Source organism: Elgaria multicarinata, chromosome 10, assembly GCF_023053635.1.
Source record: "Elgaria multicarinata webbii isolate HBS135686 ecotype San Diego chromosome 10, rElgMul1.1.pri, whole genome shotgun sequence".
Lineage (NCBI taxonomy): Eukaryota > Metazoa > Chordata > Lepidosauria > Squamata > Anguidae > Elgaria > Elgaria multicarinata.
In genome coordinates this window covers 53076823-53104583 of record NC_086180.1, presented here as the reverse complement: position 1 = coordinate 53104583, position 27761 = coordinate 53076823, and the positions used below count along the sequence as shown (strand labels likewise).

Below are 27761 nucleotides of genomic sequence, written 5' to 3'. Positions count from 1 at the left end.
AAAGGTAATGTACTCAAAATTCCCAAGAATATATGCTGAAATATCTAGTGAATAAGCACTGAAAACCTACTTCTATTTTTAGAAGCCTTGTTCTTCTTTATAATAGTAATGGCTAGCTTCTGCTGTTTTCTAAGGTGTTTAGCTATTGCCCACATGCACCTTTTTTTAAGTTTACCCTAAATGACTTGCATATTCTGAGTGCACACATTAGATTTAGGCATTTTGACATTAAAAGTTTACTGAAGCTGCATTGTAACATTTACATTATAAAAGCCTTGGCAGAACAGCCCTTCTGCTACCTTCATAATAGCCCATGTTTTAACTGCCTCCTAAAAACAGTTTTGTTCCTGTGTATATGAATATTTGGTCCCAAGTGATCTTTGTTCTGCTTTTTACCATTAGAGGAATGCAAGCTTCAAATTCTATCAGGCTTATGATGAATAAGCCTCACAGAAAATGCAGTCTTCAAAACCATGGACGAGCATGCTTGGTTGTAGAAGATGGTGTGGTTTCTTTAGACTTGATCAGTTTTTTGGATGGAGAAGGGCTGAGCGTGCCATATGTTCCACTTTTTGTTCCAACCCAATGATAATAATAATGGTTAGAAGAAATTTGGGATTTGTTCCCTTGTGGGTTGAAGTATGGCATCATTACTGGTGGCAGGACAATCTCAACAGGCTTCAAGACCATCACTCTATCGTCAGACTTTGGTTTCCTAACGTTTCGCTGTCTTTCAAACACTTTTTGCATGGATGATGTAGCAAGAGTGTTCTTTGACATCACAGGCAGAGATGAGTTTGAGAGGGGTTTGGATGTTTTCTTCAGGGAAACAGAAATATTGGTCTGGTTTACAATTTGAGAGCTACTGCCAATTATATTAGATACTGAAGAGTCTGAATCAATCGTGCTAGGTTTCATTTCTCGTTCCAGGAACTCCTGAATTCTGGACTGTATCACAGCCTCTTTGGTGGCATTCTTTGGCTGAGTTACTTTGTGTTTCTTTTTCTTTTCTCTCTTAGCTGGCTTTACTAAATCAATACCTTCCAATAATCCTTTTGCTGCAGCACGAGCTAAAACATCTTTCACTGACACTGACTCCGATGGATCCCTCTAAAAAGTTAAAGGAACATATATAGCATAGTCAAAATCACAGGTCAAAAAGAGTCATTGGCATCATGTATTGTACAGAAGAATATAGAAAAACTAGAGTTCTGTGAAAACCATAACACTTCCTCTTGCAGGGGTGGGTAACTCGTAGGCCAAGACATCTGGAGGACCACAACTCCTATTAATTCTCGCTAGCACAGCAAATGGCGAAGGATGATGGGAGTTATAGGCCAAAACATCTGGAGTGCCACAAGTTGCCCACCTGTAATGTATCATATCTGTAGCATTCTCCAGACTTCACTGGCTAGGACTGCTCCTAATGGTCACGTAGGAACTCCAACCCTTTGCTTTAGTGGTTCTAATCTTACTGTATTCCAGATTTACTATAGTAGTAGAGTAGCCTCTTTTATACCATATCATCAGGAAGTCTGCAATTCTCAGGTAACAAATATGAAATTATATGAGAAAAATAAGATAGCTTTGGACCAAAGTTCATCTCTCACTTCTGCCAAAGAATTGTTTGGTGATCCTGAATAGGTCACCTCTTCTCCTATTCAGTTTAACAGTAGTTTACCTCTTAGGACAAAACAACACTGGAATTATTAACTCTGGGTTGCTTAACCCCTAAACTACCCAAATGTTCAGGTTTGGATGTCACACTAACCACCTACGAACAAGGTGATTGTATGTTGTTCATTGAAAGCAGAAGTGACCACACACTTGAGGCAGTGCTCTCATTCCCACTTTGTGCCCAACAACTCATGAGTTGTTGTGATGTTCAAATCGGCTCATTGTATGCCATTCTAAAGGATCCCTGTCATAGTAGCAGAAAAAACAGACAGGCCACAAACCCATCAAAATAATCTTGCTCCACCTCCCCAAAATCGCCCTGTTTAGGGGATCCTTTTCACACACACACACACACACACACACACACACATGAGCCAATAGCTCTCCACAGAGGACTTTTAGTTCAGCCAAAAGCTTGACATATCTTGTCTAGGAAGTACAAAGCTAGCAAAGAAAGCTAATGTGTGTTCCAAACCATATAAATATTACTATAATTAAATAGTAAAGAAATTTAAAAGATTAAAATGCTTGTTTTTACTGGTGTCTGTCTACAAACTCTTTTTTTTTTAATAGGACTTACTTACCTCTCGGGCCAGAACAGCTATAAAACAGCTATTAGAAATATCTGATGGCTCCAGTTTGAAAAAGTTATCTGCAGAAGTACATATTTCCGATTTGCAACACAAAGGAAGAACAGGTGGACAAAGCCTATAATGGATATAAACAATGATAAATAAATTCATCATCATCATTTACTTCTTAAGTAAAAACTATTTTAGCCAAGTCATGGCCTTCCTTAGTTGCTCCAAAAACAGTAGCTAAGCATGAAGCCATAAAGGTATGGGATCCTGTCTTCTCCAAGGCCCTGCTATTCAAGTACTGATTTTTCCTGAACAATATTAAACACACAAGCTAAAGAGATTATACAACAAATATTGATGAAACCCCACCTCAAACTTGCAAACTGAGTATTCATGGTTAAACAGGACCCACTGGACCTGTTCACATATCACGTTAACCCATGGTAGCTTATAAGCTACACACAAATAGCCTATTGTGTTCCGACAGATGATTGATCGGACAAATAGGCTACACAGATGTCCATCCTGAGAGAAGATACCTACATCATGATTAGAAAGTTAATATTGGAAGATTCTACACTTAAGCTTTTAAGCATGCTCTGCACTTTTGGATCAGGATAAGGACAATGTTTACCGCACACTAGAAATGATAGGAGGCCATTATTAAAACTAAGAAAAGCCTGCTCTTTACTTGTAAGGCTGGGCCTTTGTTCCCTCTGCTCCAGACGCTAGTGCTTTGTTCACCACAGTTTCATTTTCTTCTGGGTAAACCGAACAGGTGCAGTAGACAACAGCTTGCACTTTACTAACTATAAGAATTCAAGATAACAGTTAATCCAGCTGTTAAAATAATGTATAGCTCAAACACACACACAAAATATTAAGCATGATCACTAATTGATGCTAAAAATATTAAAATCCGATCCAATTTGGATCATTATGAAAATTCTTACCAGCCTATTACTAAAACTACCAGGAATTCACATTTTATTGGAAACAATCACATGTTCCAATAAGAGCTCTTTTTTTATATATCATCTAAAATACTGGGCAGTATTTAAAGCTGCCATTACACCTCTGCCAAGTACGTTGTGTTCCCAGGACATGTCTGCAGAGCTCCATTCTGCTAGCTCCACTGACTCGTCCCATTCAGGAAAGTAGCATTTTTGCTTATTTCTGGGGTTATTCTAGGAAGACCCAGCAGTGGGTCCTGCCAGCATGCAGGCAGCATTGGATACTGCCCCTTAGCCCAACTCTTCACATTTTCTTCCATCAGTCTGGGTCTCTTATATGCCCTACTTTCCATTTCCTCCTCGAGTTATGGATTTTTCAATTGGACCCCCTTCAACTTGATCCAACGATATCAAAAGGTGATAATACACCTGGGCCTATTTAACCTCTCTTCCAATAGCCTTTCACTGACAGGTAAAATACCTTTTTACTCAGACAGACTACTCCTCTTTGGCCTTTCATTTGATCTCATCCTTTAGCTTTTCATTTTTAACAGGCCACTGTTTTATTGTGTTTTGTTCTGCCTCTTTCTGCTCTTACCTTGTTTTCTATATTGTTATATTTTTAATATGGTTGATTTTATTGTCATTAACTAACTTTGGACCTGTATACAGAAAGGTAGGATATAAATTGGAATAATTAAAAAAAATCTTTTGATGGTGGGACATACAGAAGAGTTTCTGAGGCAGATCTTAAAACTCTAGACAAGTCCATCATCAACACCCTGAATTGTGCCTGGAAACAAATTGCCTGTGCAGTTGACACAAGGCTGGGGCAATTTGGTCAACAAACCGTGGACAAGAAAACAATTTGCCCACCACATTTTGCAGTAACTGCAGTTTCCCATTGTTCTTCAGGAGCAGCCCAACACAGAGTTGTCATAATCTAAAAGGGAGGTAATTAATCAGTGAATCACCAGATCTGCCATCTACTTGCTTAACTTCCCCAGTCTCCCAGAGTAAACCTGGGTGGGGGTGGGGGGAATCAGGAACTAATTCCAAAAGGATCATAAAGAACAACACAGAGCTGGCAAAAAAACAAATATTCAGCTGATGCCCCGCTTCTTGGCTGCCAGGCAGAGTTAGCTTAAGAGATTCTGGAGCACATCCTGCCTCTATGGAAAGATACTTAGGTTCCTTAAAACAACCAGGTGACTGTTCATTTGCATGACAAGAGCTTCCAGATGCTTATTAGCATCCATAAAATTACTCTGTTTAGATAAACAAGACATTTGCCCTCTTTATCCTTCAGCTTCAGGATTTCTAGATCCCTTTTTTATCTGACTACTCAGTGGATAATGATATCCATTTCCCGATCACATGTAGAACTATTCACGAGCAGAATAACATCACTTTAGGGTTTTTAATCAGAAGTACTTACACATGTAAGCACTGCTGGACAATAATATAACATTTTTATATTCTCAAACATTTTCTACTAAATTCCACTATACAATCTAAGGGAGGAGAACCTTGCTATTCCTAAGAGGGTTTTTTTTTAAAAAAAAAAAGTGAATGTAATTTTATTGGCAATCAAAACCAGTGGATATAATTGTTCAGGATTGCACACAACATCAGCATTATGCTCCAATTCTTGGTAGTTAAGGAAAAACTTACACTGCATTGCATGTGTTAATTCTTTAAGCTGCTGCTGTGCAAGTGTATGCAGTTTATCTTCTGCTACAGATCCTTGAGACAAGTCTCTAAGTAATTCTGCATCTAAAGAGAATATAGTAAGTAAAAGTGAAAATGTGCCTCAGTATTTTGTTACTTTTGTGCAAGCTAGCAATTCAGTTCATATTAGATGCCACAATTAAGTGTAGAAGGCCATTGCAGAGGAATTCACAACATTAACGGTTATATGACTGCTCACATATGACACCTCATTTCCTTAGACTTAATAATTATCTGAAGGTATCAGGGATAGGGAACCTGATGTTGGACTACAACTCCTCTCATCCCTCACCATCAGCTATGCTGGCTAGGGCTGCTGGGAGTTGCATTTCAGCAAGATCTGGAAGGCCACATGCTCCCTATCCCAGCTATGTACACTACTGCTAATATTATTTAGCAGGCTTTATTAATATAGCACCATGAATGCATGGCACTGTACGAAGTACGAGAGAGCAAATTCCTGCTCCAAGCAACTCACAGTGTAAGAGTCACATAACAAAATTCCATCAGACAGGATTACTTCATTAGATTATGCAGTGAAACACACACAATAAAAGCTGTTATGACAATCCCAAAGACCTCAAACATTTAAACCCGCAGAAGGCCATTTACTGGCTCATAAATGCATGTAGGATTCGTTAGCATCTACTTGTAAAGTAGGAGGCAGCCCACTCCACCCAAAACACAGGAAAAGGACACTAATTCCCTCCTCCATTTTGTGGACAGAAGAGATGTGAAGGCCTGGGGGGGGGGGGGAGAAACAAAAAATTCCGGGGGAAAAACATTTTTTTCTGAAGACTTTCTTTCTCCCCCCCCCCCCGAAAAATTGGAAAAATTGAAAAAAATGAAGAAAAATGGATTATGAGATATTTTATTTTAGCATGATGAATAAAATGTTTAAGACAAGGTGTTCAGATATTTACTTCTTCAAATGATTTCTAAAAACTATGTACAGTATTAGTTTATTACAATTTCTGTGCACTGAGGACAAGAAAGTCCTAGGTTGCAACCTGAGGCTACAATTCTCAAATGCAAGAGCAAGATGTATTTCTGCCTCTAGGGGGCACTGCCACTGAAGCAGAGACTGAAACTGATAGTGACAGCTGCAGTTCAGAAAACGAGTCTGATTAAATTTTATGCATATTCATAGAATCTTGGTCCCTCCCTTTTTCTCAGTTCTTTTTATGGGAATGGGTGATTTATGTTTGCTTGACACTGTGGAGGACTAGTGGAGACATAAAGAATTTTCTTTGTTACTAATGTTGGTGGTTTCTTCTTCTTGTTGTTGTTTTTGCCTGCTCCTCATAAACTGGCAAGACCAAAGAGGTTCCTAACAGTTCAGAAGCTTGTAGCTCCATTTCTTACCAAAAAGGTATTATTATCACTTTTAAAAAAAGTAAATTTAGTTTGTAATATTGCTTGAATACACTGTACTTTTAATATACCAAATGTAATAATTTTATGCTAAACCAACTTGGACATAATTACATTTTATGTTCCTAAAGAAACAAAGTGACTTTCAATCTGAAAAAAAGTGCTAATACTGCATTATTTCTTTTCCCGAAACCCCTGGGGGGGAAATCAGTTTTTTTCCATGCCTTCAAAATTTCTGGAAATTTTACATCTCTAGCACTGGACAGGAATAGAGGTTTTGGCCCTCAGACATTTTTGCCCTAGATATAGGCTGGTTTCACAAGATCAAATTATGCATCAAATAAGGCTGCTGTGCAGGCGAGTGGCCATTTTGAATATTCAAGCCTGTTGTGTCATCCAAACCTGGGCAGCAGGGGTTGTGTGATAGTTAAACAACCCTCACATAACCCATGGCCTGTTCTAGGATTAACCCAGCCACCCAGATTCAGAAGACACAAGACGAAATGAGAGAAAAGGGTTTCTCCCTTTGTCTACAATTATGCCAGCAAAAACATCTTAAAAGTACATATGTGGGGAGGAGAACTATTCCAGGATCAGAGGGGAACTATCCAAAGGCCAGACTGAGTCTTGCTTTGCCAATTGTTTATCCCTGGTTTAAGATCGCCATCTGCTGATCAATTTGAAATTGGATGAACCAACAATCCAGTCTGCCAAGTATATCACAGCAATGCAATGCATCACAAAACATGACAATATGCTTGACCTGCACAGATAACTGAAATTGTTTAGGACATGACTAGTGACCAAAAATGCAGAAATCCATCATCACCAAGAACGCCAAGGCAGATGAGAGTACAGATCAAACTTTCAATTTTATTTCAACCCAAGGCAATTGTTTTGTAAAACGAAATCAATAAGTTACCTTCATGCTCTTTTAAAATAAATTCTATTGGATTGCTTACACCCAGACCTGAACACCGAGGCAGTAGCAAAATTACTTTAACTTTCTGCAGCTTGTGATCTGTTGATTCAACGTTTGTAAAATCCTCACGTAGTAGCTCAATGTCTGATTGGGGGGAAAACAATGCAGTCTGCATTTTAGACTATGAAGAACTAATAAGTCAAATGAATTTATATAAATTTAACACTTGTATCTTCATAAAAGTCATTAAGCACATCTAGTGAGAAAACATTAAATAGGCAATTACTGAAGCCTCCAAATATATCTATCAACTACTGGTTTAAATGTATGTTCGTTGCAACTAAGCCATTTTTTTAAAAATATGATAATGAAAGCTACCATATGCTTATTTTATTTATTTATTTATTTATTTATTACGTTTTTATACCACCCAATAGCCGAAGCTGTCTGGGCAGTTCACAAAAATTAAAACCATGAAGAGCATAAAAAACAAACAAACAAAAACTTACTTCTACACTCCATCTGTGTGAACAAGTCCTTCAGTTCAGCTTCTTTTGCTACTGACTTTACTCCACATACGAACACTTTGGACGTCTCCTGATTTGTCAGCACTGACATATGGGCCAGAGTGAGCCATGAGCCCATGTGTGCTACTAATATGTCATCATCCATATTCAACAAGGCCTTCACTGAATGTACGGCAAGGCTCCGGGACTTATCCTAAGAGTTAAGCAGCAATGCTGAATTAACAATTAGAAGTGTGATCGTCAAATTACTCAGCCACAAAGCTTATTCGTTTCAACAGGACCAACATCCCAGATGACCAGAATCAAATTTATGTTTGCATATGTTTTGAGATGAAATTGCTTTTGCACTTGAAATGAGCAGTCGTTAGTACATTGTCTACAATCCAAACAAATGGACCAACCAGACGGACAGGGCCCAATCCAAACTATCCTTGCCAGGCAGAGGGGCCACATTATATATATATGTCCAATTTGATTGGTCCTGACTTCCGTGTAAGGAGCTAACCCTTTCCTGTCTGCTCCACTCCCTCACTGACCAAGAACCTCTCAACCCGTAACTAATCAACCAGGAGAAGACAAAAAAAAGGTTACTCCTGAAGCGCAACTAGTGCTATCTATAAACCAAAGAAAAGATCAAACAACCAAGAAGAATAAACAAAAGTCCTTATCTTCCATCCCCACATAAATAGTGAAGGCAGAGTTCTGAGAAGAAGATCACTGGTCTACTGTATCACTAGGGATGGGTGGAATGCCCTCCAGAAGACACAGAATACATGAGTTTATGGTGAGAAACATATCTTTCTCCCATATCTTCTGGAGGGCATTCCAAGACTTTTAGGATGTAAAAAAGCAACCCCGTTCTTGGGTGGGCCAACTAATGTGCATGTACTCCCTGTAAAACCCTTCTTCCCAAAGCAGCATCCACAGAAGAGAGGACATTGATGAAAGTTCCCCACCTTATCAAATCCCTCAATAGACACATTATCCCTAAATGCCACTGTGGTGGCTTCCACTCTGAGGGGATGCAGGTAGGGAAAAGGAGAAAAAATACAGGAAAAGAATAAACCAATGAGTGCACAGAGCTCAACATTGGCCATGAGAAACTGATGACTAGGCAGGGCTGGTCTGGGTAAGGCAGCATGACCCCTCCACTCCACCAGAAGAGGATTTTTTGGATGGGGACTCGTCTATCATCTGGCTAACCCAAACGTACAGGAGAATTGCATTTTCCCAACAAAAAGCTCAACCATTCCCACTACGTATTATGTGAGCCATAACATTTGTCTATTTTATAGTGGTCATGACATCACTATGGCAAATGCAACAAGCCACCATTCTCTAGCCTTTAAAAATACACACGAATCCACTCCTGCAAATAGGGCTCTTTGTTATGAAAAAGGAAGCGGAGAAAATGGCATGATCTACATCATGGGTGCAGTAACACAGCAAGACACTGTCGCTGGTGGGGCCTTCCACTACCATGTATGATAGCTCGGTATTATTATCCCTCTCAGTGGGACCTGCAAAAAATTGCACCTCCAGAGTGCTTTTTTCTGGACTCCAGCCAACCTGAAAAAGGACCTTTATTCAGGCCTCTCAAGAGGAAGATGAAAAGGGGAGAAGGAGGGAAAGACACCTGATCCCTATCTAAGGCCTTCTCCTGTTGTTGCAACATAACACTAGAGGGCTCAGATTTGGGGGTGGTTGTCTGTGTGTGCGTATAATACACCCACACACTTGTTTCTGTGGGTACACACATATAAAAGCATTACAACAGATATGGTACTCCAGATGTAGGGAGTATTAAAAAGCACAGTCTCCAAATACTGAAAGGAAATTATGCCACAGAAATAAAGGAGGGTCAGGAACACAATTTGTGTGCCATTTAAACTGCACACAAATACAAGAGAACAGAAAGCAGTTGGTGTGAACTGAAGTTGAACAAGTCTAAAGCCAGTAATGAACTGCTTGAGCCTGTATATGGAACCAATTTTTCCAAACGTAGGAATTTAGTGTAATTCAAGGCCAATGATATTAGTACCAATTTTTTCACAACACGGATTATTCCGTTTGGAACGTTCTTGATAAACACTTTGGTGCCTATGGAGAAATACTGCTGTCACGGCTAACTACTTGAGGCCATCCGTAAAAACTACAGCATAGTTGTACTGGAATTAATAACGCTCATAATAAATGATTTTCTTGTCATGAAAGTAATCCCTACTTTTCCCAGTCTCTCTTCAACTCTACCTTTTCCCTGTTGGAAAAAGACGTACATTTCTGACAAGGGCAACCAATGCATCAAATATATTCTCACAAACATTTGTAAAAGGCAGAGCCAATAGCACCAGAATTTGTTCTGAGTAAACACATCTATCAGAATCGTTTTGGAGTGACTTTTGCACAAATGAGAATAGGCCAACCATCTTTCAAACTGACACCAATCTCGGGTAGCTGCCACCACCTAATTCACTTAAATAAAGTGAACTGAAGGCAGTGCCACAAGAGAAAGGAGCCAAATTGACATAGTTCTATATAGATTCTTTTTTAAAGTACCTACGTGGCTTTCTCTGCTACCATTCAAGCTGACCTCTTTACCAAAAGCAATGCATTTCTTGGAAGCAGGGGACTTCTGTGGAGCTTCTGAGGAACCCATGTTAAAAAAGGTAACTTAGGAGAGAGAGTGAACATGACAGAAGCATGTCTGCCCCACTTGCCCTTCCCCACATGTAAAAGACACTTCTGCCTTATTACCCATGTCTTCGAACATGGGAGTGTATCAGTTACATCTAATTCTGCTCTTTAGGCTTACTTAATAGCTGGTTTCTTGCACCAAGTCATTAAAAGGAAATAAAAACATGCAGCACTGAAAGACTATGAAGCGAAGTATTCACCAAGATGCCTTAGCAAGGTTTTGTAAATGATTTCAGATATAGACTATCATACCTGCAACAACAGCTTGTAATTGGTGAAGAGTTCCAGAGTAAGTAGCTTTTCTTTAAGAAAGGAAGGGAAGATGAGTACATCTTCACAGTGCATATCCAGGCAATACGAATCTCCACCAAACTGTGAGACCGATTGTACTTCAGTAAATCCCTCTTTCTGTAAAGAACTATGAACTTCTTCAAGGCTGGAGCATAAGACAAAATTGTTAATATGAAGTACTGATTGATTGATTTTTTAAAATTACCTTATCTTTTGTATTTCTATCTGAAAGAGTAAGGATAATTCTGCACTAGCACCCTGTGTAGAACTTTTCATTTAATTTCTTTTGTAATTTCACATCAGTCATTGTTCCCTTTCAAATGCTTGTACATTTCCTGTATATAACCTTTCATCTGGATTACTGCAATGCATTATACATGGGGCTGCCCTTTGAAAAGAACACATCTGGAAAAACTCCATAGTGATGAGCAAAGGATGGGAACATATCTGGAAAATACTCCATGGGGCTGTTTAAACCAGGTTCTACAGATTCTGAAACTATACCACTTACTCAGAACCCTTACTAGAAAGAACAGCTGATCCCCAGAGTATCAGACCACTGCTGAACTAAATCAGAACACAAATCCCTATGTCAAAGGCCAGCTACAACCCTTATAGGACCACACGCTGAACGTGCGATGGAGGCACCTAGACTTTGGGAAACTATTTTGCCAAATCACCCAGCGGGAATTTCGTGTAACCATTTCCTTCTCAGGTTTGAATAAAGGGATTTGTTTCAGTATCCCTTACCAGAATGTGAGGAAGCAGTTGCCCAGACACAAACATTTGGTACAGATGAACTCTTGAGCCAGCAAAGATTTGGCAAAAAGAATATAACTCCTTAATATTTCTGGCTGGAATTATACGTCTATAGGGTTATATGACTCAGCCGCCGCGCGGGGCTTTTCCTCAAAGCTGAGGTGTAACTTTTTCTTTGGGAGCAAGGTCACCAAGGCTCTTCTGCAGTGTGACCTCACTCGGGTTGATGCGGAGGTGTTCCCGGGCAGAAGGCACTCCCTGATTGGTCACTGGAAGTCTAGGAAGGGGGCAGGCCAGCGAGCTGAATGGCCGCTGGAAAGCCTGTGTTGCCTTTCACATGGAGATTAACTGCCGCCACCCCGCAGCAGCCCCCATGTCGCTGCTGCTGTTATTATTTATATAGTGCCATCTAGTGCCCTATTCAGAGTGATGTCATAAATCTGAGTAGACTAAACAAGCAAGGAGTGGCAGCATATCCATGGAGGGTCTCCTCTTCAAAATGTCACCTTCCAAAAGTAGAACACAACAAAAACATGCAAGGAAAATAGACACAGGAAAACAGAGAAAAGGGAAAATGGAGACAAAGGTAAACAGGGGGAAAGTATGTGATAATTTCACTTAATTTGGCCGATTTCTAATAAGTTAGAGAGACTATGGGGATAATCCAATCACTTCTCAGAAACGGTGAGCTTTTGAGGACAGAATTAAAAGAAATAAGGGAGGTGGTTGCACTGAGGCCTTCTGAGGGATAGTTCCAAAGGTAAGCAGCAGCAAGGGAAAATGGACAGTGATTTCAGGGAGCAGGAGACTGTTGGTTGGCTATGCTGGAGAAGTGAATGTCACAGAAAGGGATGTGTCGGGTTATAAACGCAGAGAGATGAAGAGAAGGAAGGCCATGGAGGGCTTTGAAGGTAAGGATAAGAAATTTGTGAAACATTTGGGAGTGGACAGGAAGCCAGCAAAGGGATTTAAGGAGTAGAGTCACATGGTCAGAAGCACAAGAAATGAAGCAGAAATGTAAGAGAGGCAGTTGAAGATACAGGACTTAGTAGAGAGTGAAAGCATCTGACGTAGAGAGGTAGAGGTGGCTGTCATCTGCGTATAGGTGGTCCTGAAAGCCATGGGAAGTGGTGAGGCTACCCAGGGATCAAGTATACAGAAAGAACAGTAGAGGGCCAAGTACAGAGCCTTGAAGACCCCCAACTGAAAGTGGGGAAGCAGAGGAACAATGTCATCCTATGGAGACTTTAGAAGAGCCATTTGACAATAAGAAGAGAAATTATAATAATTAAAATTTATCTTGTATTATCTAATGGGCACCAATAGCTCTGGCATAAAAGTTGCACATGCCAGCGCATCTACCACTAAATAATTAGTTTCAGTGATAGAAGCGGGCAAGTACAGACTACCCAGCTAAACGTTCCACTAAACGTAGAGTACTGGGACAATGGCATGAGCCTTCCAGAAAAACATGCAATCCGCTTTCACTACAGCTACATTTCTACATAGAGATTATGTTTACTCAATTCTGAGGTTAAAATCTGTACAATGGACACACTACACTAGTCATCTTTCAGCACTCACCTTGCTTTAAGTGTGTTGACCCATGCATACAAAGGCAGCGAAGAAGCCCTTTGTTCTTGTTTCCGTATCATTTCTGGCAAAATATTTTCTATAGACAGAGCATCGTGTTTGATTCGACACCTTGCTAATGCAGCAGCCAGTTTTGTCTTAAAACTATGGATTAAAAATGCAAACAACAGATCTTGTAGGAAGTTATTTCATTATTATTTATCCTTCTTATTCTAAACATCCCCAAGGCATTTCCAGTTACACAGGCATGATCACAATAGATTTAAATTGTAATGGTAATGACTTGTCTGGATTGGACATAACATTGAGCTATAGCTTGTTTTAACCATGGTTTGTTGAACAATCTAATACCCAGCTTTCAAACATTCAAACAAACCACTGTTTGTTTCATCTAACATTGGTTTGTTGTCTCTTTCCCTCCTCTGTGAATGCTCATCAGCTTCCCCAGAGATTTTTGCAGCACCCAATGACTAGCAAGACACTAACTGCATCACCAGTTCTCTCACCATTGGCTGTCAGCAGAAATGGGGCAAGGAACAATGAATACCTCTCTCCCCTGGAGATCTTCAACCAGTTTTGGCATGCCCATGAGCAAAATACAGTCGTAACTATTTCCACATTACTAGTCACTTTCCAAAAGCCTTTGTTGTCCCTTCCTCAGAGACAGAAGTTATTCTTACTGTGGCCACTCTTCCAATAAAAACAAGTTTTTCCCCAGTACTAATATTTACTGGTGAGCAACCAGAAGACCAGGTGTTACCAGTAACTTAGGCTATGGAAAGGGGTGGATGGGGAAACCGTTTAGGTCAAACTATTAACAGCATCTGTTGAAATGTTGGTATAGCTTGCTAAGAGCAAAGGTTTGCTTTTAATATATATCTTGCTGAGAGAAAGCACCTATGGTCCCTTTAATTCCCCCTGCCCCACTGTACTGATACATGTGTGACACCAAACAAGAGATTTTCATCGCCATTTGACAAATCAATTTTCAATACTGGTTACCTAAGAAGAATCCATGTACTTCTTGTACATATACCTGCATAGATAATGCTCAACTTCTTGGACCTCTGCTATTGGGTTTTCATCATCAGTATTACAGCGAGCTTCAAATTTCCGATCTTGGAGATCATATAGCATCACGACAACTAGGCTGGTCAATTGATCTGACTGCAAAAAGAGAATCATCATATAGGGGGGAGGAGAACAACAACAACACCCAAAGAAGTTAACATTAAACCTGCAGCATTTCCTCCCTCAACCCTTCAAATAGAAACAAGAGGGCCAACCTAATCCGAGAGTGCTTGAACACTGTTTAGATATTATATACACAAGCTGTCTGAGATACAACACACACAAAAACAGCTTTTTGAATACTTTCCTTTGCAATACTTTAATTGCTAAAATAGAATTTAAAACTTCTCTTTACTTTTAGACCCACTAGTTCTCAGTAGGCAATGCATTTTTAGACAACAAGTGAAATACTAAAGTCTAGGTCTAATAATCAGACTTCATTATCAGTAATGGTAACCTCTTAAAATAGGTGTCGAGGGTAACTGGAGAAGTGGCCTGAAAAAAGCAGGCATTCATATCAACCCATGGCTTCTTAATGATATAGGACCAGGGACACTGCAAGATAAGGTAGCTACTGTAGAAACTAGTATCACATAAACAAACCATCAATGTATTAACTACAAAAGGTCAAATAAAACAGTCCTAAAATCCATCTAGAATATAAACCCTAAAAACAAACATATGATTGCATTAACACATTGGCACAAGGGTGCTCGAATTATCACTGAAAACATCTTGACTGCTCTGGGTTCTCACTCCACTAATAGAAGACAAACTTGCTGTTCATTCTTAAGTATGTCTATTTAGAAGAAAATCTATTCACTGAACTTGGTCTTACTTCCTTGTATGTATTCTTAGGACTGCAGCCTTATTAACCTTCTTCTCTCTGGCCTTCCTTCTTCTCACATCAGTCCGTTGGTTTCTGTCCACCACTCTGCCGCTAAAATCATCTTCTTGGCTCGCCGCTCTGACCATGTTATTCCACTTCTGAAATCTCTTCATTGGCTTCCAATTCACTTCAGAATCCAATATAAACTTCTCCTGTTGACCTTCAAAGTTTTTCACGGTCTAGCTCCTTCCTATCTCTCCTCTCTCATCTCACACTATTGCCCCGCTCGTGCTCTTCGCTCCTCTGATGCCATGTTTCTCGCCTGCCCAAGGGTCTCTACTTCCCTTGCTCGGCTTTGCCCATTTTCTTCTGCTGCCCCTTACGCCTGGAACGCTCTTCCAGAACATCTGAGATCCACAAGTTCAATCGCAGCTTTTAAAGCTCAGCTAAAAACTTTTCTTTTTCCTAAAGCTTTCACAACTTGATGCTGTTTGGACTTTATACTGTTATACTGTTAGTTTTACCCTACCCTGCGCCTGTTTACCCTACCCAGTGCCTGTTTGCATTCTCTTCCCCTCCTTATCGCTCTACTATGATTTTAATAGAATGTAAGCCTATGCGGCAGGGTCTTGCTATTTACTGTTTTACGCTGTACAGCACCATGTACATAGATGGTGCTATATAAATAATAATAATAATAATAATAATAATAATAATAATAATAATAATCAGCAATTACGCCTGTGTGCCCCACAGAAACTTCATTGAAGGGGAAAGCTCTAAGACTCATTCGTTTCTTCTTGCACAACAAAAAAAGGGCTAGAGAGCAAATGTCATTTTCGAAATCAGTTGCCATAGTCTATGGCAGAGGTGGGGAACCTCACCAGCCTTCCTTGCATTCCCCCAGATCACCATGCCCACTTCCCCTGGCCCCACCCACTTTCCACCAACCATATAAGAACATAAGAAGTGCCGTGCTGGATCAGACCAAGGGTCCATCTAGCCTTCTCCTCCAGGGATATATCCAATCCCCTTTTAAAGCCATTCAAATTGGTGGCCATCACTACATCACTTAACTATGTGCTGTGTGAAGAAGTATTTATTTTTTATTTTTTCCCTGACTCTCCCACCAATCAAGTTCATGGGATGACCCCTGGTTCTAGTATAATGGGAGAGGGAGAAAATTGTCTCCCTGTCCACATTATTTACACCATGTATGATTTTGTACACCTCTATCAGGTTTCTCCTTAGCCTCCTTTTTTCCAAGCTAAACAATCCCAGTTGTTGTAACCTTCCTCATAGGTGAGATGCTCCAGTCCATTGATCATTTTAGTTGCCCTTTTCTGCACTTTTTCCAGTTCTAAAATATCTTTTTTTTAGGTGCGGTGACCAAAACTGTACACAGTATTCTAAGTGTGGTCGCACCATAGATTTGTATAAAGGCAACATGATACTGGCAGTTTTATTCTCAATTCCTTTTCTAATAATGCCTAACATGGAGTTTGCCTTCTTTACAGCAGCTGCACACTGGGCTGACAGTTTCATCCATCTGTCTACCACAACCATTTGATGGTTTCCTGGCTTTTGTGTAGTTTCTTCTCCAATTCTGCAAGGATGATATGCCTCTCCTAAGGCATCATCGTCATCATAATGGCAGTAAGAAATTTAATCTACAATATGTTGGTACTTTGCATTTTATTATATTTTATTCCTACTCCTTTTAAGTCCCATGTGCCACTGGAATCCGGCCCTCAAGAGTTTTTCCAAAACTGAATTTGGACCTCGAGCTGAAAGAGACTCCCAATACCTAGTCTATGGTATGGCCAAAACATTTCTCTCTACTGTGCAATCCACAGTCCATACTAGAGGGATATCTAAACGCTTATACATCAATAGAACCAAGTTTTTTGCAGATGCTGAAGCAGTTGAAAATCCGGAATAAGGCATTGAAAATGTATTTGAATACAGGTGCTTAAAGTTTTATACAAACAGCATAAATTCTTCCACATTTTAATTACTCATAGTGAATTAATAGTATAGCGTGATCGTCATTGTACTCAACCTAACATTATTAGATGTCCCTATAAAACACTACACAGTTTACACAGGATGTATACAACATTAAAGATAAAATATATATTTGCACCAGGGTAATTTAAGCTGACAAGATACAACTGTGAGCTACAGAACAAAATACTTACTTACCATTGACTGCGTTGGGTAAATGCCACTGTCTAACAATATATTTTCAAGAACATCTTGATCTGCAGGAAAGAAAGGAATATAGAAGATACCTTCAAATTACTTCACAATTTGATAGTTTAGAAAAAATCAGTAACTTCTAAAAATGTCTCAGGCAAATCCTTGAATATCTAAATTTGTGAATTAAAAACTTATACACCCAAAGAGCATAAATCTGGATTTTCATTCTACATAAGTTGTTCAACACCATCTATGCACTAGCATTCTTACCATGGCATAGAAAACCTAGCACACAAACTTTAAGTAAAAATGTACAATGACCTCCAAGAATCAATTAGGATATAAGTGTTGGTTTAAATCATATACATAAGCCCAGTGTACATATTTTAACAATGGCGAGAACAATCCTAAGTCCTCCGGGGAGCATCTGGGGGACATGGGAGATTTCGTTTCCCTGGCTCCAGGCTCAGAACCAGGAAACTGAACTCCCCTCCTGTTCCCCCTCACACACAGTGCAAGGAGAACTGTGCTGTTACGAGCTTGCTTGCAAACACGAGCTCGTAGGTGGTGAAAGGTGGCATTCCTGGGCCAGGAAGGGGAGGAGTCTGGGGACAAGGAAATACGAGGTATCCCCAGCCACCCCCCCTCCTCTTCCTCAAAACCTCTGCTGGATGGGCAAAATTGCCTGTCTAGCTAAAATGAAGACCAGGAGGCATGCCGCGCCTCCCGGTCTGCATTGGATACTCACAAGCCATTAGATATCCGTAAACATTGGATACTCATAAGCCAATGAGTTTGGAGATTTATGTGTACCCAGGGTGCATCCCACAGGATTGTGTCCTTAATATATTTAATGTATAGTGAGTAAAGAGCAGTTATGTATGGCTATTTCTGGGCTTATAAAACGCATTCGCTGCATTCAAACATCCTGTTTAGCATGACAAGTAGAACAGCCAAAGTGAGCACACACATCCTCCCACATGGCCAAGTAGTAGTTTCAAAACTTTGTTTTTTTAGTTAGCCATAGCTTCCTTTGGTAATCTGAATTGAAAATTGTAGTTAACCTTAACTATGGCTATTTAAATAAGCCAGCTTCAAAAACCAGTTTGAAGCTGCCTTGTTTTAAACCAGCTGTAGCTAACATTAAAGATAAACTGCAGTTAAGGAAAAGCTTCTGAACCCTTTTCTCCTGGCTGCACAGGAGGAGGGAAGAGTGCAACCTGGGGGGGGGGGTCACTTGATCAATCTTGATCAATACATTTTGTCAATTCCAAAAGCCATTGCACAGCTTATGCTGAACATTATCAGAATCAAAGGAACCAACTCCCAAATTCACACTATCTTAATTCACTGCACTTTGAATAAATTAGTTTCCCCCGAAAAAGCACACTGTCCCTATATTTTCTTCCGCTTGTATCATGACTACAACTACATTAGCCTACAGGGTGGAAGAGCACAAGTCAATAAGCTGACACCCCATAATCCATTTCAGGGGCACCAGCTAGTGAATTCAAAACCCTTTATGCCTGGGGGCAGTACAGTAGCTGCCTTACCACATCTGTTCTTTAACAGTTATAAGATTGCTGGATTCAGCAAAGGGCAGGAAACTGGTATGTGGAAGAAATTTCAGCAAGTGTGGCTTCTCCTGTTACAGTGCTTCAGAAGTTGTACCTATCTGAATTATCTCATCTGTATAACTACTTAAAGGCATATGAGCTTTCTTCCATATGGAATATAAAACTCTAGAAGAGCAATAAGCTTAGATATTTTTTCCATTTCTTTTGTGGATTTCCAAGCATGTGTAGGAGGTGTTAGATTGGAAGACATCCTTCAGTACAGCAACCTTACAGAAACACATATACAAAGAAGAGGTGTACACCAACTTTTATTCCTGCAATGAAAGATCAGCTGCTGCCAGAAGTGGACACATATGGATTGAAGATCCAGTTTGTGAGAAGGCAAAGAAATATCTCAGATCATGTATAGGTTCTGAAGTCAAGAACCTAACGGAGAGCAGAAGTGCCCATAAATATTGGAATGCATTTTCTGTTAATATGACCTGTACCATCTCGTTTACAAAGAAACCAGTGTCTGTGGGAAAGGGTGGGGGGACACTCAAGAGAAAAAGAGCAGCATCACTTGCCAGTTTTTTTTTTAATGTTCAGCAAAGAGACACTTGGCCTTGCTCCCACCTCTTGTCCATATGAAACTTTCAGGTCAGCATTGCCTTTTGCTTCTCAAAAGACTGTTGATTATGATAGTACCAAGAACTAGAAATCACAGCAATTGCACAAGCTTATTTTTTGGATTCATGGACTAGGAGTGTGCATTATTTTTCTCCATTTAAGCAGCACTTTATATTCAATTTCACCCATGAATGTGGCTTATCATTGCAAGACAGAAGTAATTTCGCTTCCCTGCATGAGTGAGACAAGCTGATGTTGCCATATTTTCAGTAGCTCCCATGGACTCCGACAGCTTCTTTTCACTTTTGCATACTGACTCAGACATATTTATCTCAGTCCAGCAAGCTGCCAAGGTAACCCCCCCCTTGCCCCACCTTCTTTTCCTATTGAAGTCCCACAGAGCCTGAGCAGCCTGTGTACTTTCCACCAATGGTTGACCTTCTGGGATATAAAAGAAGTTGACTTTTGGAAAAGCCTTGTCTTTTGGCAATTGCCTACATAAGCCTGCTGAAAGGAGACATGCCACTTTTGCCAGATATATAGTTGTTGTGTTCCCTTTTCAACAAATGTGCAAAGAAAACCAGCCATACAACAGAGACCTTTCCAATCAATACGTCTATGAGGGCAGGTTCTTAATAAATAAATTATACAAAGCACACACCAAATTGCTTAATATACGTAATTCATTTGGCTCACTGATTATTTTAACCTGAGCCATACATGGTCCTGATGGTTTCCCACTTACTACCTTTCACATATTTCAAGTGGAGGTTGCATAACGTCCCCTGCTAATATGGCAGGTGGGTAAGGATTAACGAGCTATTCTCATTGAGTATGGACTGTCTTTAGAATAGTAGGATTGTGTTTGACACTAAAACCAGAAAGTAAAACTGTAATTGCTTTGAACCATGGAGCTAGAGGGGATCTTTCAAGCTGAAATAATTCTACCAGGTAAAAGTGAGCAATTTCTGGGCAAAAGGGACACATACATGCACAGAGGATCATCAAAAGGAATGAAGGGGATGAATCTCTATACTAGAGAGAGATAGAAACAAGTGTACAGAGGGTTAGGGCCAAGCACACCGATTATGCCAGACTTGCAAATTACCACTGATCTCCAGCTCACCTCAGATAAGAAGGAACTACACCCAGGTAAGCATCTAAATAGCATCCTACCCAAGCCAATCTTTCCCAGATTAGGTCCCTCCAGACATTTTGGCCTACAACTTCCATCACCTGTGACCACTGACCATACAGGAGAAGACTGATGGGAATAGTAGAACAATCTGGAGGGTACCAGATTGGGGAAGGCTGACCTGAACTGTATGTACAATTCGCTGCATGCACAGTTCAAGGAAACCAGAACAAAGCACTGCTTTGGAGTGGGGTGGGTGGGTTGCATATGTGTCTGCCTACAACTATCTCTGTTCCCCTTTGCCTTGAAGACTATTAGCCGGTTAAGAAAGAAAAAGAGGTGAGACACACACATCTAGCTATACAAATGGCTGCATTCTGTCCTAGAGAGCAGGTAACTCCCAACAGGCTGTCCTTCATAGCTGGCCCCTCCCTTTGCCCCTTCAGCAGAAGACAGGGAGAAAGAAGTTCCCCAAGTATCATGTCATAGTGACTGCAACCTGATTTTATTCTAAAGTAAAACAAACTCAAATTCTTGGGAGTCATTAGATCGAGAAGAGATATCAAATGCCACCACATGTTTTATTGACTACAATCGTATTAGCATGACAACTAGCCAAACTACACATTATATGTCTGTAATTAACAGCTGAATTTCTTACACATTATAGTTTTATTTTTCTGGGGTGGAATGCAGAGCAGACCTTCTACTTACATTTTAGGGCACTGAAAGCCAATTCATATGACAGACGCTGGAATTGCTCATCTTTGAAATCTGGAAGAGTTGGTAATGGCCCATTCCCATATTTTACTAAAATTTTATCTTGAGGCTTTTCATTATGAATGCCTTGAAAAATGTTAGCAGCATTTAGGTAAATGGAGTCTTGATAGCCATTCTTCTCAGTCAGACTTGTTGAACTTTTTTCGGATGCAAATGTTTCATTTGAAAAAGTCATTTTGTGGATACTTGACACATTACTTGCAATGTTATCATTTGAAGACATCAAACTACTTCTTAGAACTGGCATTGTTTCTGTATTGATGTATCAGTATATAATTGGGTAGCAAGTCAGAATCCTAAAATCCCTGTGGAAATATGTTCATGTTATGCATTAATTAGAAGACAGTTATGAAGCATTTTGTCAAGATTCATAAGAACTTAAGAGTCATGCTGGATCGTATCAAGGATCTATCCAGTCCTGTATTCTGTTCAGTGGCCAACCAGTTGCCCACAGGTAACCCACAAGCAGAACGTGAGTGCAACCACATCCTCCCACCCATGTCCCCCAGCAACTGGTGTACACAGGCATACTGCCTCCCTGATTCTGGGAGGCAGCATATAGCCATCAGGATTAATAACCATTAATAGCCCTCTCCTCCAGGAATTTGTCCAATTCCCTTTTAAAGCCATCCAAAACATGGCCATCACTACATCTTGTGGAAGTGAATTCCATAATTTAAGTATGCACTGTGTGAAGAACTACTACCTTTTATCTGTCCTCAATCTCCCACCAATCAGCTTCATGGGATGACCTAGGGCAGCCTTTCTCAACCTGGGGCGCTCCAGATGTGTTGGACTGCATCTCCCAGAATGCCCCAGCAGCTGGCTGGGGCATTCTGGGAGTTGTAGTCCAACACATCTGGAGCGCCCCAGGTTGAGAAAGGCTGCCCTAGGGTATTATGAGAGAGGGAGAAAAATGCTTCCCTATCCACTCTCTCTACACCACATATAATTTTACACACTTCCATAAATGTTATACACCTTACTTACCTTTTTTCCCAACTAAGTAGTCTCAGATGTCATAACGTTTCTTTGAAGGGGAGCTCCTCCAGCCCCTTGATCATTTTTGTTGCCCTTTCCTGCACATTTTCTAACTCTACAATATCCTTATTTAACCGTAGTGACCAGAACTGTACATAGTATTCCAAGTGTGGCCACACCACAGATTTGTATATGGGCAGTATGATATTGGCAGTTTTATTTTCAATTTCTTTTCTAATTATACTTAAACATGGAATTTGCCTTTTTCACAGCAAGCACACACTGGATTGACACTGTGTGTTCCTCTGTGAATATATACCACCATAACAACTTGTCCAGGATATAGTAGTAGTAACAGCCAGAAGAAAGAAGTGCATTTTTGTATAATTTTAAAGTATTTCTGTTTTATATCAGATATTCACCTACATCCATAACAGATATTGGATATATTTTATTACATATTGTAAGCTGTCTTGGGTGTGTGAAAACACAGAAAGGCAGAATAGAAATTCAAATAAACAAACAAGCAAACAAATACCATTGATTTATAATCTCCGAATCTCACTGGTCTAGGGCAGTGGTGCAAAAAGTAACCTCAATAGGGCTATCCCCTTTTTTCCTGCTATCTCTGGACTTGGACAGCGCTAAACAGATCACCAAACAGAGACTACTGGATATAGACCACCAAGAGCTCCGGGGAACTGCCTGGGGACCATGTTCCCCCCAATCATTGGGTCTCCCAGTCCCTTCTTGCAAAGACGGAATGCCATACCTGGGTTGGTTAACCATTCCCAAATACAGGAAAGCATTCACCCTAGCAAGATTTAACGTCCTCCCCTCCAAGTTGCTGGAGGGCAGATATAAGAAAATTCCATCCAAAAACAGATACTGCCCATGTAATAACATCGAGGTGGAATCCATTTTGCATGTGCTCTTCCATTGCAATTTTTACCAACAGGCAAGAAAAGACCTATTATGTCCTATTATGCAACGTCTCCCTGGACGATCCCCTGAGTCACTCCTGATTAGTCTACTTCAGGGCTCCAGTAAATCTACCACTGAGCAGGTGGCCAAATTCCTGAATTTGGCCATCCGCACCAGATCGCTTATGGATGTTGATTGCGTTTAAATCCACAGATTAGCAATTTTATTATCTATATATCCCTCCCTTTTTCACTATGCTAGGCCCCAATAACCCAATTCTGTTCCCTTTTCAGAAACCAACAAATAACCATCTAGTATCTTTAGTGATTTTGTAACACTCCTTCTTTTTATCCCTACTCTGTATTGTTTTATATAATGGTGTATCTTCTTGTTTTATATTGGTCTGTTGACTGTAAATAAAGAAATACAATACAATACAAGATTTATAACTCATGTCAAGATGTGTATATACATTCTATTTCACTTCAAAGAAGAAGGAAGAGGAGGAGGAGGAAGAAAACTCCATTAGAATTAGAGTGGGGAGTGGGGAGTGGGGAGAGAAGACCTTGGGGCTGCAGGAGCCTGGGCTCTGCAGTCTCTTTCCCCCAGCTGCTGAACATCTGCTGACTAGTGCCCCGCCTTGCTTCCAGGTAAAGCTCCAGCCGGCCAGGGGAAGGTGGGGTGTGCTTGCTGCTTGCAGTGGGGAGAGAAGACCTTGGGGCTGCAGGAGCCTGGGCTCTGCAGTCTCTTTCCCCCAGCTGCTGAACATCTGCTGACTAGTGCCCCGCCTTGCTTCCAGGTAAAGCTCCAGCCGGCCAGAGGCAGCGCCTCGGCGACGCGCAGAGTGCGGCGCCGAGCACTTGGCGCCGCACTTTGCGTCGCACAGAGGAGCCACCCTGTTTTGAAGAACCCTGTTTTGAAGAACACCAGCCGACCAGCAACCAACAGCAATTTTTTAAAAAACTTTTAATCAATTTTTAAATAATTTTTAATATGTGCCTGGGGAGCTCTGGGGAATATGGGGGTGCCTGCATAACTGTGGTCACGGGTAGGGGGAGGTATGGTGCTGGGGGAGGAACAGGCCAGATGAGGAGAAGAGGGGACAGATTCCTTACAGCTATCCCCTCTTCTAGTCCTTCCCCCAACCAGATGGTTCCTGGCGGCCTTATCAGCTTGCTCTCGGGTCTGGTGGTGCTGCTGCTGAATGCCAGGTCAGTCCAAAACAAAATCTCTCTCATCCATGATCTGATTGTGGATGAGGGGGCTGACCTGGTATGCATCACTGAGACCTGGGTGGGGGAACTGGGAGGGGTTGCTCTCACCCAGCTCTGCCCTCCTGGGTACTCGGTGCAGCACCAGCACAGACTCGAGGGCCGGGGAGGGGGGGTTGCCGTGGTCTATAGGAATACAATCTTCCTCTCTAGGCTTCCTGTTCAGTCGAGTGCTGATCTTGAGTGTCTGTACTGTGTGTTGGGTACTCGAGACAGATTAGGGATTCTGCTGGTGTACCGTCCACCCCGCTGCCCCACAGTCTCCCTGCCTGAGCTGACGGAGGTTGTCTCGGACCTGGTGTTGAGAACCCCCAGGATGGTGGTTCTGGGGGATCTCAACTTCCATGCCGAGGCTGCTGTCTCTGGAGCGGCTCAGGACTTCATGGCTGCCATGACAACCATGGGGCTGTCTCAACATGTCATCGGCCCAACACACGCAAAGGGACACACGCTTGATCTGGTTTTCTCGACTGGGCAGGAGGATGGTGATCTGGAAGTGGGGGAACTAACATCTACCCCCTTGTCATGGTCAGATCACTTCCTACTGAGGTTTAGACTCTCGGCGGCCTTTCCCCTCTGCAAGGGTGGGGGGCCTATTAAAATGGTCCGCCCCCGGAGGCTAATGGACTCCGATGGATTCCAGAGGGCTCTGGGGGATTTTCCTGCTGATATGGCCGGTGCTCCTGTCGAAGCCCAGGTCGCTCTGTGGAATGCAGAGATGACTCGGGCGGTTGACACGATCGCGCCCAAGCGTCCTCTCCCTCTGAGCAGAGCCCGGTCAGCTCCTTGGTATACACCTGAGCTGAGGGCAATGAAGCAAGAGGGGAGACGGCTAGAACGCAGGTGGAGGAAGACTCGTGCTGGGTCTGATCGAACACAGGTTAGAGCTCACTATCGAGCCTACTCTGTGGCGGTGAGGGTGGCAAAGAGGCAGTTCTTTTCCACCAGCATTGCGTCTTCTCAGTGTCGTCCGGCGGAGCTTTTCCGGGTGGTTCGCGGCCTGTTACACTCTGGGCTAGGGCGAGAGATGGTGGAACCCTCGGTAGCACGCTGTGACAAATTTGCACGGCACTTTGAAGATAAAGTCGCTCAGATTCGTCATGAATTGGACACCACACTTAATGCAGCTCCACTAGTAGAGGTGTTCAGAGCGCCGTCCGGTTCAGTTTTATTGGATGAGTTTCAGTTAGTGAGGCCCGAGGATGTGGACAAGGTGCTTGGCCAAGTCCGGTCGACCACCTGTGTGCTTGACCCTTGCCCCTCGTGGCTCATTACATCAAATAAGGAGGGGATCGCCGGCTGGGTCCAGGAGGTTGTAAATGCCTCCTTGAGAGAGGGAGTGGTGCCGGCCTCTTTAAAAGAGGCGGTAATTAGACCACTCCTGAAGAAGCCTAATCTGGACCCGGAAGATGTTAACAACTACAGGCCGGTGGCTAATATCCCTTTCCTGGGCAAGGTGCTTGAGCGGGTGGTTGCAGGACAACTCCAGGCACTCTTGAATGAAACGGATTATCTAGATCCATTTCAATCGGGCTTCAGGCCTGGTTTTGGAACAGAAACTGCCTTGGTCGCCCTGTGGGATGACCTCTGTCGGGAGAGAGACAGGGGGAGTGCGACCCTGTTGGTTCTCCTGGACCTCTCAGCGGCCTTCGATACCATCGACCATGGTATCCTTCTGGATAGGTTGTCTGAGCTGGGAGTTGGAGGTACTGCGTTGCAGTGGTTCCGCTCCTACTTGGATGGCCGATTCCAGAAGGTGGTGCTGGGGGATTATTGCTCTGTGCCGTGGCACCTAAGCCATGGGGTTCCACAGGGCTCTATCTTATCCCCTATGCTGTTTAACATATACATGAAGCCGCTGGGGGAGGTTATCCGGAGATGTGGACTGAGGTGTCATCAATATGCGGATGATACCCAGCTCTACCTTTCCTTTTCATCAAACCCAGGTGAGGCAGTGGCTGTTCTGAACCAGTGCCTGGGCACGGTAATGGACTGGATGAGGGCTAATAAACTGAAACTCAATCCAGACAAGACGGAGGTACTGTCAGCGGGTGGTTCTTCTGTCCGGCGAGGTGATGTTTGCCCTGTCCTGGACGGGGTTGCACTCCCCCTAAAGGATCGGGTCCGTAGTTTGGGGGTGCTCTTCGATCCAGAACTGTCACTTGAGGCACAGGTGAACTCAGTGGCAAAGAGCACCTTTTATCAGCTCAGGCTGATATACCAGCTGCGCCCTTATCTGGACAGAGATAGCTTAGCTACAGTTATCCATGCTCTGATAACCTCTCGTTTGGATTACTGCAATGCGTTATACGTGGGGCTGCCTTTGAAAACGGTCCGGAAACTTCAACTGGTGCAAAACAGGGCAGCAAGGTTATTAACAGGGACTGGCCGGCGAGATCACATTACGCCAGTCCTTTTACAACTTCATTGGCTGCCAGTCCAGGTCCGGGCCCAATTCAAAGTGCTGGTATTGACATTTAAAGCCCTAAACGGTTTGGGGCCAGGTTATCTGAAGGAACGCCTCCTCCCATATGTACCTACCCGGACCTTAAGATCATCTACAGGGGGCCTTCTCCGTGAGCCCCTGCCAAAGGAAGTGAGGCAGGTGGCTACTAGGAGGAGGGCTTTCTCCGCTGTGGCACCCCGGTTGTGGAACGAGCTCCCCAGAGAGGTCCGCTTGGCGCCTACACTGTACTGCTTTCGTCGCCAGCTGAAGACCTTTTTATTCACTCAGTATTTTAACACTTAATTTTAACTTAAATTTAAATTTTACTGTTTTAACTCTGTATTTTAATCCTATATCAACTTTGCTGTGTGGTTTTATCCTGGTTGCGCTTTTTATACTGTATTTCGTAATTGTGTTTTAAACTGTTGGGTGTTTTACTGTGGTTTTAATTTTTGTGAACCGCCCAGAGAGCTTCGGCTATTGGGTGGTATAAAAATGTAATAAATAAATAAATAAATAGAATTCTGGGGATTCTGAATTGGTCGGATATCAGAGCTAAGCTTCAGAGTGATAGCTATAATCATTTGCTTTCATTCTCTCTCTTTCCCTCCCACTTTTTGTAGGTGATTTGGGGAGACTCTCATTATCATGTTATGCATGGCGAAGCACAGCATATCATTGTGGAAAGCCAGAGGAGGCATGCATGCACATTCAAGATCAGTACCTTTCTTCATTATCTCCAAAGTAGAAAAACTACACCCACTTACTTTTAAATCATCAACCGAGTGGCAAAAAATGGATCCCCACAATAGGTCTGTTTCCAGTTTGACAATC

At 41.9% G+C, this 27761-nt stretch overlaps 1 protein-coding gene across 1 annotated transcript; it reads right to left on the bottom strand.

The window, feature by feature from the left end:
* NSUN7 (NOP2/Sun RNA methyltransferase family member 7) lies at positions 1–27761 on the bottom strand. The gene is made up of 12 exons (XM_063136412.1): positions 27691–27761; positions 21240–21610; positions 17208–17266; positions 14139–14269; positions 13094–13246; positions 10712–10895; positions 7748–7958; positions 7239–7382; positions 4886–4987; positions 2950–3067; positions 2262–2385; positions 1–1110 (listed from the first exon to the last, which is right to left on the bottom strand). The coding sequence occupies exons 2-12, from the start codon at positions 21550–21552 to the stop codon at positions 466–468; spliced, it is 2184 nt and encodes a 727-aa protein (XP_062992482.1). The 5' UTR covers positions 21553–21610; positions 27691–27761; the 3' UTR covers positions 1–465.

Coding starts and splice junctions, on each gene's coding strand:
- NSUN7 (XM_063136412.1), bottom strand. CDS start 21,552: ATGCCAGTTCTAAGAAGTAGTTTGATGTCTTCAAATGATAACATTGCA. Junction 10,896..13,093: donor GTCAACACACTTAAAGCAAG/GTGAGTGCTGAA, acceptor CTTATGCTCCAG/CCTTGAAGAAGTTCATAGTT. Junction 2,386..2,949: donor ACAAAGGCCCAGCCTTACAA/GTAAAGAGCAGG, acceptor TATCCATTATAG/GCTTTGTCCACCTGTTCTTC.